This window comes from Pogona vitticeps, chromosome 4 (assembly GCF_051106095.1).
Source record: "Pogona vitticeps strain Pit_001003342236 chromosome 4, PviZW2.1, whole genome shotgun sequence".
Classification (NCBI taxonomy): Eukaryota; Metazoa; Chordata; class Lepidosauria; order Squamata; family Agamidae; genus Pogona; species Pogona vitticeps.
Genome location: NC_135786.1, coordinates 158,622,134 through 158,638,793, shown reverse-complemented (window position 1 = coordinate 158,638,793; position 16,660 = coordinate 158,622,134). Strand labels below are relative to the sequence as shown.

Below are 16,660 nucleotides of genomic sequence, written 5' to 3'. Positions count from 1 at the left end.
CAAAAGACAGGTACAGAAACCCTGAAATAATAGTATCATAAATATTTTGATACTAGCAAGGACACTTAAAATGATTAAATTATAATTAAACAAAAGCAAAGAAGAAACAAGGAATTTTAAAATGTGGTATATAATTAGCCACATGTCAAGTAAGATGGCAGGTGTTCTGAATTATTTTTTGAGGAATAACTTGTTCTTTTGTTAGTGTTAGTCGGGCACAGAGTGTGTGCTATCTCAGGATTACTATCACAACACACTCACAGATGTGGATGACACCTTTGAATATGTAAATGCTATATTGAAAATTCCTATTAATTTCCATATACATCAATAAGATGAGTTTTTTTATACAAAGGGAGAATTCAAAACAATTGTTATTTGTTTTCAAGCTTTTGAGATATGGTAAAACGCAGTTGTTAAGAATGTGAGCCAAGAGCCAGGAAACATTTAATTCAAGCTTCACCTCAGGCATAAAGTCATTAGATAGCTGAACTAAGTCATTTCTGTACAGCTATCAAGCCAAGCAATGGTTAAGGAAGCCCACCTATGGTTTGGCATGAAGTCTGAAGTGGCAAGCCAGAGACAATAGCTGCTGCTGTGCTACTAGAAGTCATTGCATGTAGAAACTAGAGTGCTGAGCAGATTGAAGATTAAAGCAAACAACTCTTAAAAAGCAAGATTTGTGTACGTTTGGAATTGCTGATTGAACGGAATGTATCTACGAGTCAGTTATTCATTTGAAAGGTGTATTTTACCTTATGTAATATATGAAAAGTGTTTGGAATCCTCAAAAGCAATATGCAAGGGATTAAGTACATATGAATTACTGAATCAAAAAATAGAGTACTTAACAGATAATGCTGTATGCTAAGGACTGCTATGTCTCTATAACAATGCAACACTGAAGCATTTGAAGCTTGAATTACCATAGCCGACCAAAAGTCCCAGAAAAACATCTACTTCTGCTTCACTGACTACACAAACACCTATGACTGTGTGGATCACAGCAAACTATGGCAAGTTCTTAAAGAAATGGGAGTGCCTGACCACCTTATCTATCTCCTGTGAAACCGATACGTGGGACAGGAAGCAAGAGTTAGAACTGGATATGGACCAACTGATTGGTTCAAAATTGGGAAAGGAGTACAAGGCTGTATATTGTCTCCCTGCTTATTTAACTTACATGCAGAATACATCATGCGAAAGGCAGGACTGGAGGAATCCCAAACCAGAATTAAGATTGCTGGAAGAAATATCAACAACCTCAGATACGCAGATGATACCACTCTGATGGCAGAAAATGAGGAGGAATTAAAGAACCTCTTAATAAGGGTGAAAGTGGAGAGCACAAAAATGGTCTGAAGCTCAACATCAAAAAAGTTAAGATCATGGCCACTGGCCCCATCACCTCCTGGCAAATAGAAGGGGAAGATATGGAGGCAGTGACAGATTTTACTTTCTTGGGTGCCATGATCACTGCAGATGGTGACAGCAGCTACGAAATTAAAAGATGCCTGCTTCTGGGGAGAAAAGTGTTGACAAACCTAGACAGCATCTTAAAAAGCAGAGACATCACTTTGCCAACAAAGGTCCGCATAGTCAAAGCTATGGTTTTTCCAGTAGCAATGTATGGAAGTGAGAGCTGGACCATAAAGAAGGCTGACTGCCGAAGAATTGATGATTTTGAATTGTGGTGTTGGAGGAGACTCTTGAGGGTCCCCTGGACTGCAAGGAGGATGAGATGGATGGAAGCAACCAACATGAATTTGACCCAACTCCAGGAGGCAGTGGAAGACAGGAGGGCCTGTCATGCTCTGCTCCATGGGGTCATGAAGAGTCAGACATGACTAAACAACTAAACAACAACAACAACCAAAAGTCTACTTCATTGTTCGTTTTGGATGGCTTTCATGTATGACATATTGATAGCTTGCAGGGAATTTTCATTTGGCTTAGTCACAAACTCTTTGACTAGAATAGAAGTCATTACAGTGTCTCAGTGTTACTAGAGCAAATTATGATGCAGCTCCAGTCCAAAGACTCTTTCATTTGCATATAGAATAGTGGTCCCACCTTAATAAGTCAGCAGTTATGTGTCCTTTTGTGTTGTTATAAGGGGACTAAGCTACAAATCCTAGGTTCCTCCAGTATGAGGTCATGGCATTACGGGGAATGCTATTACTGAGTCACCTTGCAGAAGCATCTTCTATAAGAAACTGGAATTTTTGTACATGTCAGGCAACAAATCAGTTATGGTCAATGGGAGACAGTGACTGAAGGTGATGAGAGCTGTAGTTCAACAAAGCTAGAGAGCACCAAGTTGAAGAAAGGCATACTACCGTGGTATAAACTATTAAATAATCTATTTGATGAATCTGGAACACTTGAATAACTTATATAAATGTTTATGATTATTCATTAAGTTTTTAATCAATCAAGCTGTCACTTACTAAAACAAAATAGGCAGGACCTCAGCAATCACCCCAAGCACTAACATTTAATTGCAGACTTTGGGGAACATTAATCATTTTGGGATTGTCCCCCCCCCCCAAAAAAACGGTGTCCTTTTTAAGTTTAGAGAGCATCTTTGTTAAATTCTGCATGATTTCAACATAAATACATTATTACCATATTTTTCCATTTATAAGATGACCCCATTTACAAGACACCCCCTCCACTTTTCTAACCCCAAAATTAAAAAAACTTATATTTGAGTATTCATCCTCTGGGCTCCGAACGTCAGACATTACGAGTGCCTGTTGAATCTGAGCCTACAGGCTCCACCTCCAATGAGGTGTGTTCCAATTGACATCAGTTCCATAAGGCTTGTGACTGGAGGAAGCTAAGGCTTGTGACTGGAGGAAGCTAAGCCTCATGACTGAAGGAAGCCTGTTTACAGAGGCAAGGTATGGGATGTTTTGTTGTCTCCTCAGCTATCTCAGCTTACTTCCGTGTAAAAATCTTTACACTAAAAATTCCCTCAATTTTTAGTGTAATGATTTTAGGAAAAATTAGTGTCTTATACATGGAAAAATACAGTATATTAAAGAGTGAATGCTGAACCATTTATCTGATCTCTTCTAAAGTATGGAATTTAACTTTTTCTATCTATAGTATCAAGCTATGTGTATAAAAATATATTGTTCTGTTTCAATATTTCACTTAGAATTCCAACAGGACATTTTTGTCAAGTTGAACTCTTTCAGATCTGTCACAAGCATACTACAGTTACAGTTTAAAACCGAAAACAAATACTTCTCTTTAAAAGAAAGTATGTGAAATTAAGTAACGTAACAAAATATTTCCATTAATTCTGCCAGTACATCAGAACGTTGCTCCAACTGTAGTAACTCAGTAATGAATGGTTGCTTATCTGTAATTGTTCTTTGACAGGTCATCTGTGGACTCTTGCAAATAGGTTTGCATGTACACAGTGCCATATTCTGGAACATTCCTCAGCTAAGCTTCTTGGCAGTAACCCCACCCATATAAAGGCACACCTCAATCAGCACCTCTCTGTTCTATCTGCCAAAGAGAAAGATAATAGGACACTGAGCAGAGGAGGGTAGGTTGTGAGAATCCACAGATGACCGCTTGAAGAACAACAGTTACAGATAAGCAACCAGCCATAGTTCTTTCTGGTCTGTGTGGATCTCACAAATAGGTAGACTGCAGGCTGAACAGATGAAAGCACGGACCTCCTGAATTGAGTATTATCTCTGGCTTTCACATCTAGCCAGTAATGCTTGATAAAGGTAGATGCTTGGGATCACATGGCAGCTTTGAAGACTTTATGGAGAGAAATGCCCTTGAGAGCTGCAGCAAAGGAAGCAAGAGCTCTTGTCAAATGCAACTTCAGACTTAAAGGAGTTGAAAGGACTGCTAATTGATAAGTCAAGGCGATGCACTCTGTCATCCTATGCAGGAAATTAGGTACCTTTTCTAGAACCTCTGTAGCAAACAAAAAGAGTAGTATGTGACAGACAGAACACCAATCCTTATCACAAACTGAACCATGTAAAGCACACTCCAAGGGCAAGATAGGGTTGTAGAAGAAAGCTGGCAATATTATTTCATAGTTGAGGTAGAAATTTGAAACCATATCACAAAGAAAAGACATGTCAGCATGGAGTAAAATTCTGCATGAAAAGACAAGTAAGGCAGGTCAATACAGAATGTGCAAAGTTCGGATGTGTGGCAGGTAGACATAATAGTCACTAAAAACAGACTGTCTTCCAGAAGAGCAAGTGGAGAATACATGTTGTTGGAGGCTCAAACTGAGGTTTCATGAGCCAAGACAGAACAAACTGAATAGAGCAAGATGGTAATGGAGATTGAACTTGAGATATCACATTCTTTTGCCCTTTTAAGAATCTCTTTACAACAGAATGGGTGAATAAGGCAGACTCTCGTAGCTGATACAGAACTGAGACAGACTTTGGTAGATGAGTAAGAAAGTATCTTTAAAACAGTGGTCCTCAACCTTGGGCCTCCAGTTGTTCTTGGACTTCAACTCCCAGAAATCTTGGCCAGCAGTGGTGGTGAAGACTTCTGGGAATTGTAGTCCAAGAACATCTGGAGGCCCAAGGTTGGGAACCACTGCTTTAGAAAGAAAAGATAGCAAAAGATGTCAGAAACATTGTAGGAGAATGGCAAGCGATCATGCTTCTGAGCAAAGTTTGTAAATGTTGCCTATTTGGCATCATTGGATTTATGAGCAGATGGCTTCCTGGTAGCTTGAATCACCTTGTCAATTTCAGACTGGAAGGAAAGGGGAGTGTTATATTTATCAGTTGTCAATGAACTTTGATTGATATGAGATCAAGGAGTATCTGTATTGTATGAGCAGAAGTGGGATTCTGAATAACTTTGGTAGTCAATCAGGCTATCTTGAGTCTTTTGTCTCAGGGGAGAAGTGCTTGGCCTAAATGGAAATCCAAGAGAGCTCCAATGTAAGTGTAGGAATGTTGGGGCTTCCTCTTGTTGACTCACAGTCCAAACTTGTAAAGGAGATGATGTAGAAAACACAGTGTCTCAGACGATTTTGTGATCTTGCTTCCAGCAATAAATCATTCAAACAGCAGAAGATGACAGTACCATGTGTTTATAGACTGGCCACCACCAGGGCCATACACTTGGTAAAGACCTTTGGTGCCATGGCCAGGTTGAATGGTAGTCCCCTGAGCTGGAATAGCTGTTGTCCTGGAGTGACACCGAGATATTATCTGTGAGCTGGTCTGATGGTGACATAAAAATCGATTGATGCAAACGGATCTCCATTATGAAGCAGAAGAGTGATGGCAGCAAGGGTTACCATTCAAAACTTTTTCAGACAAATAAAATAATTTAAGTTATCTTTTGATTTGTATTCCTGAAATGAGCAGGGGGGGTTGACTTGATGGCCTTATAGGCCCCTTCCAACTTCATCATTCTATGATTCTATGAGTCTAGGTTGCAAAGATCCAAATTAGGTCTGAGGCCCCACTGTGTTTGGGAACCGATATGTAAAAGGAGAAAATACATAGGTCATGGGACACTGCCAAGGAAAGCATTGAATTGCTCCTTGTGGCATCCGCCCAGATCATGAATATTAATATGCTATCTGCATGTACCAATGAGAGTGCTGGAGAGGCGGAGTCACAAGATATAAGAGTCTCTGCAGGATGAGGAGACAGGAGGGTGGTGAATTGGGATTTTGGGGGAGACAGACTGCTAAGCAAGAGCTGATGGGTAGTGAACCAACTGTTTTGTTCAGAGCAAAATATGTTGGCTTAACCTTTATTCTTTGTTACAAGAAACTATTTCTGCTTTATATAAAATGACATGTTGTCTCTGTCATTAGCATTGAAAGTTGTTGTGAACAACTGGTGGCAGCTGAACAGCTTGCGGCGTGAGCCTTTGTTTGGTGAAACAATCAAGGGCCATGCAGGAAATGTGACACTTTGGCAAAGAGAGACAAAAACTTTTCTTGAAGAGGAAGGGATGGAATGGTGGAGTGAAATATGCCAAGATGAGGTAAACTGTTAAACTCTAGGGCAGCGATGGTGAACCTGTGGCACGCGTGCCACTGCTGGCACACAGAGCCCTCTCTGTGGGCACGCGAGCCGTAATTCCCCCAATCCCAGATTTCAGCACTCCCCTCTGCTGGTGCAGTGGTCCAGCGGAGGGGTGCAATGGCGACCATTACTGGTCTAGCAATGGGACAGTGGAGGACTGGTAAATATTTTTTTGTTTTCCAAAGGAAAAACAACAAGCATTTAACCCTTGCAGTGCAGGGGCAGTTGTTTTTTTTCTAAACTAAAACCTCAGTATTTGGGTTTTAATTGCAGTGTTGGCACTTTGAAATAAGTAAGTTGATTTTCTGTTGCACTTTGGGCACTCAGGCCCAAAAAGATTCACCATCACTGCTCTAGGGCACAACCCTTTGGATGATGGTGAGCACCTTGCTGGTCAGTGGTCATGGAGTGCCAAGATACTAAATGGTGCAAGACAACAAGGTGGGTTGACAGCAAGGAAGTAACTGCAAGTGAGGGGAAGAAAGGTGGATGAAGACTGTCCTCACAGGCTGTAGACTGACAGGTTCTATGTTATTTGTAGGACTGTCTCTGTTTCTGTCATGGAGCTGAACAATGGAATGACTGAGGAGACGGATGATGTGTCTGGGTAGAGTAGCGTGTGCAATGCCAATTTGTTTATTGGGCTGGTGTGAAAGGCCCATTTTCCTAGCTGTAGTACAGGATTTGCCCAGGTGGTCCATGACCTCATCCATAGTAGCATTAAAGAGGCTGTCCCCATCAAAGACAAGGTCCTCTATCTGGGCTTGCGGGTCTTTTTGCATATTAGTGGTAAGGAGTCACAAGTCTTTGCAAAGAGCTACTGAGACTTCAATCACCTTCAACGCAGTCAGCCAACTGTTCTGTAGTGTTGATTTGGTTGGTGGTCAGACAGCTGTCAGACAGCTTACACATCTCTCGACAGAAAGTGTCAACGGCTTTTGATCTTTTGGTAACGGACAGAGAAGCTCTAGTCTCTCCCAAAGGAGCTGCTGATATGCAGCCACTGTAGCTTTGTAATTACTTACCTGTATTCCCAAGGCCATCAAAGAATAAAATCTACAATCTATGAGGCTGATTTTCCAACCCTCCCTATCCACCAGTAAGGAATGAGCATCATTAATTCCCTTTGGTTTGAGCTGCCTTGACCTCAGTTTAACTGGGCTTGGGGCACTGACATAAAAAGGAAGCCTCCTCTTCTTGGATACATTAGAAATTCTCTATCCTTCACAATGGTTGATAGGATGGAAGAAGGGTTGCCCCAAGTCTGCTTAATAGGAGTAGAAAGAATTGATAAGAGAGGCAGGGACATCCACAGTCTGATGAGGGATCATGCAAGTCAGAGAATTTGATCCACACAGGGGTGAAGATCCTCTGAGGGAGAGAGTGGTGTGAAATCCCTGATAACCAGATCCAGATATAAGATCTCTGCAGAAGGGCAGGGATGTTGGCAAGTCCTTGGGCCTGAGTCCCAAGTTCCAAGTCTTTGGGTCCAAGTCCCAAATCTTGAGTCTGAGTCAACAGTTGTTTGCCCTGCTCCACCAGGCTTGGGACACAGGACTGGGACTCAAAGATTTGGACTGCATACCGCCCAGCTGATAAGTTGTGCATGCACAAAGGCAGTGGGTAGGCTTCCCTTCCTGAGTGAGCCCCTGTCTCTCTGCAGGCCCACCTATCAACTGGGCTGCAGGCAATTGGTGTAGGCAGCAAGTCCTTGGCTTCTGGAAGAGACGTCTTACCTGCTGCCTCTAAAGATGGCCACCACTGCCGAGGAGGAGGTAAAAGCCCCATGTTCCCCTCCAGAACCCCCTGCCCCCTCTGCAATCCCCCCACTCTATGACCCCTCTACCAGCTCCTGCAGCCATGCTTCCTTCAAGGCTTGTTCAGACAATGGGTCTGGAAGGGAAGCTGCGAAGGACTAAACAGGCCCAACCCCCCTGTGGCAAGTCCTCACCAAAACCTGTGAGATGAGTCGAGTTGCCTGTGTGATTTGAGTCAGACTCGCTCACAAGTCACGAGTCCCCATCCCTGGAGAAAGGAGTCCTGTTAAGTGGCGCTCCAAACACTCTTCCTCATTATATTCAGAATGAGGAGGCGAGTCCTGAAGCCTTGAAATGTCAACATGGTGCGACTGTTGTGTTATAAAATGTTGTCATTGAGCCAAGCCCAAAATCATAGAAAAAGGAAACAGACATTGCAAAGAAATAAATTAACAACAGGAATAGAAAGAAAAACAAATCAAGGCAGGCCAAAAGAAAACAGGAGAAACGTGGTAGGAAGAAATAATGTATGAACTTGCGCTAGCTAAAGAACATCCAATTTAACTCTGAGGTGGAAAAAAAAGGAAATGAGGGCTGCTGACCAAGGCAGCCATATGCACAAGAGTGAGTAGGGGTGAGAAGGGGTGAGGTTACCACCAAAAACTCTAGCTGGGGAACATTCTGGAATGTGGCTCTGCATATGCACAAAGCCATTTGTGTCATCCACAGAGACTACAAACAAAAACAAATGTGAAGCTCAATCACATATTTTACTCAGAAGAAAGCCTCACTGAGTTCAGTGAAGCTTGCTCACAAGACTGCACGGTACAGCAGGTAGAAAGTTATACAATGGCAACTGTATACACATTCACCTAAGTATAACCCCTAATGAACACAGTTTGATTCTCAGTAAACCTATCTGAGAATTATAGTCCTAGTGAAGATGTGAAGTTGCTGTATTAGTTAAATAAATGTTACAATCATAACTTTATTGAGAACTGATAGGGTGAAATGGTAATAAATGGAATGCCCCATGAAAGAGGGGATAATTTTGTCTTCTAGAAGTCACTTTACTAATTATACTGCGCCCCCACTCCAAAATTCTACAATCCTTCTCAGAAGTCAGTCCCACTCTATTCAATAAGTTTATTCCTTAACATGCTTATTTAGGACTGCAACTTCCACTCTAGCTCAAACATACTTTAGGGATCCTATGCAACACCAATGGTGGTTATTGGCACAAAACCATTACAGTACTTGGTCATGAGCCCTCATTTCCTTTCCCCCACTCCTCATCCTGCATCAAAAGACTCAGGACATTTCATAAGCAAGATCAGCACCCTAAAACTCAACCCTGGGGACAGACTGATCAGCTTTGACGTAATATCCCTGTTCACTAAGAAACCGATAAAGGACACCCTGACACTCATCCAGCAGATATTTCCAGAAGACATCAAGGCCCTCTTCCAACATTGCCTAACGACCAGCTATTTCCAGTGAGATAATGAATTCTATGGACAGACAGATAGAGTGGCCATGCGGAGCCCCCTCAGCCCGGTTATAGCAAACTTCTACATGGAGCATTTTGAAAAATTTGCCCTGGCTTCGGCACCCCGTTCTGGTCCCGATATGTGGATGAAACCTTCACTATTTGGAACCACGGTGAAGAAAATTTGGAAGAATTTCTGAACCATCTCAACAGCATCCACCCAAATATACAATTCGCCATGGAAAAAGAAATATAGGGCCAACTCCGGTTCTTAGATGTCATGGTCATACGCAAAACTGACCTCCGACTGGGACACAAGGTCTACAGAAAAACCTACCCACACAGACCGGTACCTACACAAAAACTCCAAACACCACCCACACCAAAAAAAGAGGCATAATAGACCGTGCAAGTCGGAACTGTGAAGCTCAGTTTTTCCGCACTGAACTCAACCATCTGAATTGGGCCCTACAGGAAAATGGCTGTTCCAAAAATGAAATCACAAGAGCCATCAAACCAAGAAAACAACACCAAACTGAAGAAGAAAAACAACCACCCACATATAAAATATTTCTGCCATACATCAAAGGGGTCACAGACCACATGGGGAAACTTTTGAAAAAACACAACCAACAAACAGTATTCAAGCCCATCACAAAAATACAACAAATGTTATGGTCAGCAAAGGACAGAAGGGACCCCCTCACCACTGCAGGAGTATACCGGATACCTTGCAGTTGTGGCCAGGTATACATTGGAACCACAAAACGAAGCATCCACACCATATTCAAAGAACATGAGAGACACTGCAGATTAAAACAACCAGAAAAATCTGCAGTGGCTGAACATGCCCTAAAACAAGCTGGACATGAAATTCTATTTCAAAATACTGAAATAATGACACCCATCAAACACAGTGACAGATAACCTCTCCTCCTTATCACAACAATACACCCACAACATGACACATTAATCACCCATCTCCTGAAAAGGACAAAAGCCTATCTCACAGCCATAAATACTCAACTCCCAAGCAAACTACACCAGAGCACAGAGTGCTGTCCTTTGAAGATGCCGGCCACAGAGACTGGCGAAACGTTAGGAAGAACAACCTTCAGAACACGGCCAAAGAGCCCGAAAAACCCACAACAACCATTACAGTACTTTCTATCACAATCTTGTAAGCCAGCCAAGGGCTCTACAACCAGCTCTGTCTATGCAGCATACACCCCATAATCTTCAAATTACCTTATGATATGTTAAAAAAAACCCCAACAACACCAGATCTTTGTTCAACAAGAATTTTTTTTTTTTAGAAATAGTGAGGAAAGCATAGGAAGAGCTGATAAAGAATTGAAGTGAATGTATTACAGCAATCTAACATGCAATATAGTTCAGTAGTGCATAAAGTCAAATGCACAGAAGGCAAGGACAACTGAATTACTATCAATACATTTTAAATATTGAGATATATTTCAAGGACCAATACACAAAATTGCCGGCACAAATCTGAAAAGAAGAATACAACTAAGTTCCCAGCAAAACATATGTGAATTCTGGCTTAAGTACAACAACAGTGAGTATATGATATCATGTCAGGATTTTTTCCTTATCCTTCTCCCTCACAATCCTGTCTCTTCTGAAAACCAGCTCCAGAGTGTTTCCCAACTCAACAGGTGTAAGAACATGGGGAAGGATGCAAGGGTAATGGAGATCCGCTTTGGCCAATGAAAACAGATCCATCAGCAGAATGACACCACTGAATCCCTTAATATTTCAGTGATTTCTAACATTCATGAAAAATTATGTCTATTCGACCTAAATTTAAGAAATGCAAGCAACACAAAGCAACAATGAATTACCGAGTGGTAAACTTAAAATCAAGACAGATATGACTTATTTTGAACAAAGGCAAGTTGCAATGTATCTCAGAAAAGAAATCTAAATATTGACAAATAAAATGGGTCTGCAGTCCTTCATCAAATAAAAAAAAACTCATGAGACAGTATTTTAACATAACAGATACACCCCCACACAACTCTACAAATTACCGCAGACATTTTTAAAATTACCTTAACAATTACATACATAAAACTGCCCCGTCCAAAAAAAACATGCTTACCTTTTCCATTTATTGTTAATGCAGATGCAATGGTAGCTGCTACTGGCACAGTTATTTGTGGCACTAATGGGTGTATTCTTGGCCTGCTCCCCATCCTAGCACGTTCTTCTCCACGTCCTAAAAAAGGTCCAACAGCCTTTTCTGCAGCCACTTCTGGTGCCACAGAATCTTCCTGATCCTGTTCTACGCGGTCCAGCTTATCAGGACTTTCATTCTGAAAGCCATCCACTGCTGTCCGACTCTTAATAGGACTTTTGGGCACAAGAATTTTGATACCTGACTTTGAAAGATCCATGTTTTTTCTACCAGTGAGAGGAGTGTTGTTTTTCCGAAATTTCTGGGCAGCAAGTAATTGATTTTTTGATTCATGGTCCTTTCCAATAACTAAAGACTTGGAGGTCTTTGAAAATGAACTATTAGTAGATCTAGAAATTTGTTTTCTTGCGTTATTTGGAGATGTCCTGTTTGTTCTTGTTAGTGTGCTTTCTTTTTGCTTTTCATTGTGATGTCTATTGAATTCGTGTATATATTCCTCACAATTCACAAGGTGCTGTTCAGGTTCCCATGTGTCGTCTTCACTCTCATAGCCTTTCCATCTCACTAAGTATTCTGTCTTCCCCTTCTTGTTTTTCCTTTTATCAACAATTCTCTCTACCTGTTGAAAGAAGAATTACAGATGATGATGATGATGTGCTTGGGAAAGTTTTAAATGGTAGATATGAAATGTACAATGAAGTGCTTGGCAATAATATACCACTAACTGATGGTGACTATCTTGCCCACCCAGTGGTATCATCATCTCTAAATGCAGGCAATGTAATTGACTATATTTTTTCTTGCCACTTTCATGAGATCAAAGTACCAGAAACTTTAAAATGTTCAATTATTTTATATGTATGCATGTACTGAAAGTGAGCAACAACTTGTAATGGTGATCATTAAAAGAAAAACAGCACTATAGTTACCTAGTTTCATCTTCTGTTACATCCATTACGATGATCATTGAGCTTCAGACACATATTGAAAATTACACACACTCTGAATACCGTTCCATAATAATGAGTAATCATGATGTGTAATATTTAATGAGAAAGCTCTCAGTCTGCTTAAAAACACAACTGGCAGAAGACAAGAACCTTTCTCTCTGGCTACTAAACAGTTTGGAAGATCTTAAGGCAAGTCATGACTTCACCATCTAATCTAAAAAGCTGTCTAATGGACAATTTAGATGGCTTTTAGCCAAACTGTTTCATCATTAGTCACACACTACACATTTTAACCCCAGTCCAAAGCTGATATGAAAAGTATCCACATGCTGAATGGAAAGTGACAGGGATTTGAAGGTGATAGAAGTCCAGAACATCAGGAGGCAGTGAAAGCTGGAGAAGTCAGCACTGGCATAAATCTACAAATCCATAGGATTACATCATTCATGTTCAATGTACTGTACTGGGTCACCATATTACAAGGTAGCACAATAATATAACATTATGTATTCTTGAAGGCTTTCACGGACAGGATCAAATGATTGTTGCTGGTTTCGCAGGCTGTTTGGCCATGTTCTTAAGGTTTTTCTTTCTAACGTTTCGGCAGTCTCATTTCGGCATCTTCAGAGGACCGAAAGATGTCCTCTGAAGATGCCAGCCACAGAGACTGGTGAAATGTTAGGAAGAAAAACCTCAAGAACACAGCCAAACAGCCCGGAAAACATACAACCACTATAATACTATTTTATGATCATATTGATTAAAAAGAACAGGTTACTTACCTGTAAACATGGTTCTTTAAGTGGATTCTCTATGAATACACACTGATGGGTTAAACAGCGCCTGCGCTGGTTCCTCTCGGAATTTTCCAGAGCTATGAGGGAAAAGATACAATGTTTGAGTTGCCCTGCACTGCGCAAGTGCAGCCCGCCAAAAATCCCCAGTTCCATGTGCCCGCACATAGAGAGAGTTGGAACTCAATCAGCAGTGACGGACATGTGGGGAGGTTGGGCGGGTCGTGTGTATTCATAGAGAATCCACTTAAAGAACCATGTTTACAGGTAAGTAACCTGTTCTTCTTTAACGTGGTTCTCTATGAATCCACACTGATGGGTGACTACCAAGCTACTTACAGGATGGTGGGCCGTCACTGCAGCAGTGATGTAAGGATAGCCCTCCCGAATCTGGTCTCATTCTTGGCCCTGAGGTCCAGCCTGTAGTGTTTGATGAAGGTCGATACACTGGACCAGGTAGCTGCTCTGCATATATCGGGGATGTCTACCCCACGCAGCAGGGCCGTGGATGTGGCAACAGCTCGTGTAGAATGAGCACGCAGGTTTTCAGGGAGAGGTTTGTGCTGCAACTCATAGGCCAACGAAATGGTGGAAACCAACCATCTGGACAGGGTCGACGTCGACGCAGCAGTCCCTTTACGCTGGCCATAATAGCACAAGAACAGTCTGTGGACCTTCCTGAAGTCCTTGGTCCTTGAGATATAAAAGGATAATGCACGACGAACATCCAGACAATGGAGCGTGCGTTCAATATCTGAAGAGGGCTCAGAAAAGAGAGTAGGCAGCAACAGAGGTTGGTTGACATGAAACTCCGACACCACCTTGGGGAGGAAAGAGACATCTGGGTATAACACCACCTTGTCCTTGAAAAACTGGAGGTAAGGGGAATCAGCCCGGAGAGCCGCCAATTCACTAGCCCTACGGGCAGAAGTGATTGCCACAAGGAACAAAGTTTTCAGGGATAAAAACTTCAGGTCACAGGTAGCCATTGGCTCAAAGGGGGGACGAACCAGTGAGTGCAGTACTGTCTGTAAAGACCACTGAGGTAATGGCCGTCTCACAGGGGGTCTCATGTTGGACAGACCTCTGAAGAAAGCTTTCACCGTCGGATGGGAAAACCATCTCGAGGATTGAGACCCCTTTGGTTGGAAAGTTACAATGGCTGAGGTGTACACCTTTAAGGTAGACTTGGTTAAGCCAAGATCAAACAGGTGTCTGAGATACAGTAGCAAAGTAGATAAAGAGACGGGAGATGCTTGTAAACCCCGCTCTGTAGTGAATTTGAGAAAACCTTGCCACTTGTGTTGGTAGAGCCGCATGGTAGAAGGCTTTCTCGCCTTGTCCAGGACCTCCATTATTGATGGGATATCCTCCACGCTGTCAATTGGAGGGAGTCGAGGTCTGGGTGGAAGATCAACCCCGAGTCCTGAGTGATTAGGTGTGGGATGAGGGGAAGCTTGACCTTGTCGACTGCTGTCTGCAGAAGTAGAGAGAACCAAGGTTGTCTGGGCCACCAAGGTGCAATCAAGATTGCTTCTGCTTGCAGCTGGAGGGCTCTGACCACTGATCTCTGAACCAATGGCATGGGAGGAAACATGTATAGAAGGCCCTTGTGCCAAGGGATCATGAAAGCATCTCCCAACGATCCCGGGCCCCGTCCTGCCCTGGACGCGTAGCGGGGACACTTCTTGTTGGAGTCCTTGGCGAACATGTCGATTGTCGGAGTTCCCCACCTGTGGCAGAGTTCCTGAAAGATTTCTGAGTCCAGTTCCCATTCGTGATTTTGAGTGGAACGGCGACTGAGCTTGTCTGCAACGATGTTGTCTGTGGTGGCTATGTGGATGGCTACCGGGTAGATGTGCTCCTGGTAGCACCACTCCCAGAGATGTATTGACAGGAACAGAAGGGACTTTGATCTTGTTCCCCCCTGCTTGTTCACGTAAAACATCGCTGTGGTGTTGTCTGTGACAAGCTGAATCGCCCTGCCTCTCAAAAGAGGTAGGAAGGACTTCAAGGCCTTTATGATGGCTAACAGCTCCAGGTGGTTTATGTGCAATTTTTTCTCCTGAGGGGACCACAGAGCGTTGATCTGATGACCCTCACAATGGGCGCCCCATCCCAGTGGACTCGCGTCTGTAGTGACTTGAGTTGTCAGATGGACAGGGCGGAAAGGACGCCCCACCAAAAGGTGAGGTCGGAAAGTCCACCATTGCAGCTGCTGTGCCAACTCCGAGGTGACAGTGAGGAGCTTGTTTTGACTGTCGAGGAGTGGATTGAAGAGGGACAGCATCCAAATTTGAAGTGAACGCATCTTGAGGCGAGCCTGGGACAGGGTCGCTGTTGTAGAAGCCATGAGGCCTAGCAGATGTTGTGCAAGGCTTGCTTTTACTCTTGCCCTTGGCCTGAACTTTTTTATGGCTCTTACTAGCTTCTGGATGCGTTCTGGGGGCATGAACATCCGAGCGTGTACTGAGTCTAACCTCGCTCCGATGTAGTCCACCACCTGAGAGGGATTCAGCTTGGACTTTTCGTGATTGACGGTAAGACCTAGTGACTGTAACGTCTGGAGAACGTACTGAGTGTCCTTTAAGGCCTGATGTCTGGACGTCGAGACAATCAGCCAGTCGTCGATGTAGGGAAACACCTGGATCCCTTGAAGGCGCAGGTATGCTGCCACCGGAGCCATGCACTTGGTGAAAGTCCTGGGTGCTGTGGAAAGGCTGAAGGGTAAGGCCACAAACTGATAGATGGTGTTGTTGAAGAGTAGACGCAGATATTTCCTGTGGCTCCTGTGTATGGTGACATGGAAATATGCGTCTTTTAGATCCAGGACCACAAACCAGTCTCCCTGCCTGAGAAGATGGATGATGGACTCTAAGGTCACCATCTTGAACTTGCGTGCCTTGAGAAACTTGTTGAGGCTTCTCAGATCGAGGATGGGACGAAGGCCCCCGTCCTTCTTTGGAACCAGAAAGTATCGGGAGTAAAAACCGTCGAGGACATCCTCTGATGGTACCTTCTGGATAGCCCCTTTCTGAAGGAGAGTCAGGATTTCCTCCTCTAGGATCGGATCGAATGATGTAGGGTTGACCTGTCCTAGAGGAGGTAACTTTATAAACTCCAGGCGGTAACCGGAGGTGATAATGTTGAGAACCCAGATATCGTTGGTGATGAGAGTCCAGTTGTGAAGGTAAGGAGAGAGGCGGGTGGTGTGGGAGGATGGTACTAGAACAGTCAGGGAGTCAAAGGTACTGTTTTTGTTTTCTTGCAGACGTCTTGAAAGACTGCTTCTTGCGAGGTGGTTGTGGTCTGAAAGCAACAGATGAAGAAGATGATGCCTGAGGAGGACGCTGAGAAGAGTTGCCTCCATAAGAACGGTAAGTACTGGTGGATGGCTGCTGATAGGAAGGGGAGGTATATTTGGAACGCCACTGTGGTTTGAACTGTTTAGTTTGA

At 43.1% G+C, this 16,660-nt stretch overlaps 1 protein-coding gene across 1 annotated transcript in view; it reads right to left on the bottom strand.

Moving 5' to 3' along the window:
• CDYL (chromodomain Y like) overlaps positions 1 to 16,660 on the bottom strand; it is a 192,505-nt gene that overhangs the window by 106,304 nt on the left and 69,541 nt on the right. Inside the window, exon 2 of the mRNA XM_020789833.3 lies at positions 11,425 to 12,079. Within this exon, the coding sequence (XP_020645492.1) occupies positions 11,425 to 12,079 (655 nt within the window). The remainder of the gene's footprint in view (positions 1 to 11,424; positions 12,080 to 16,660) is intronic.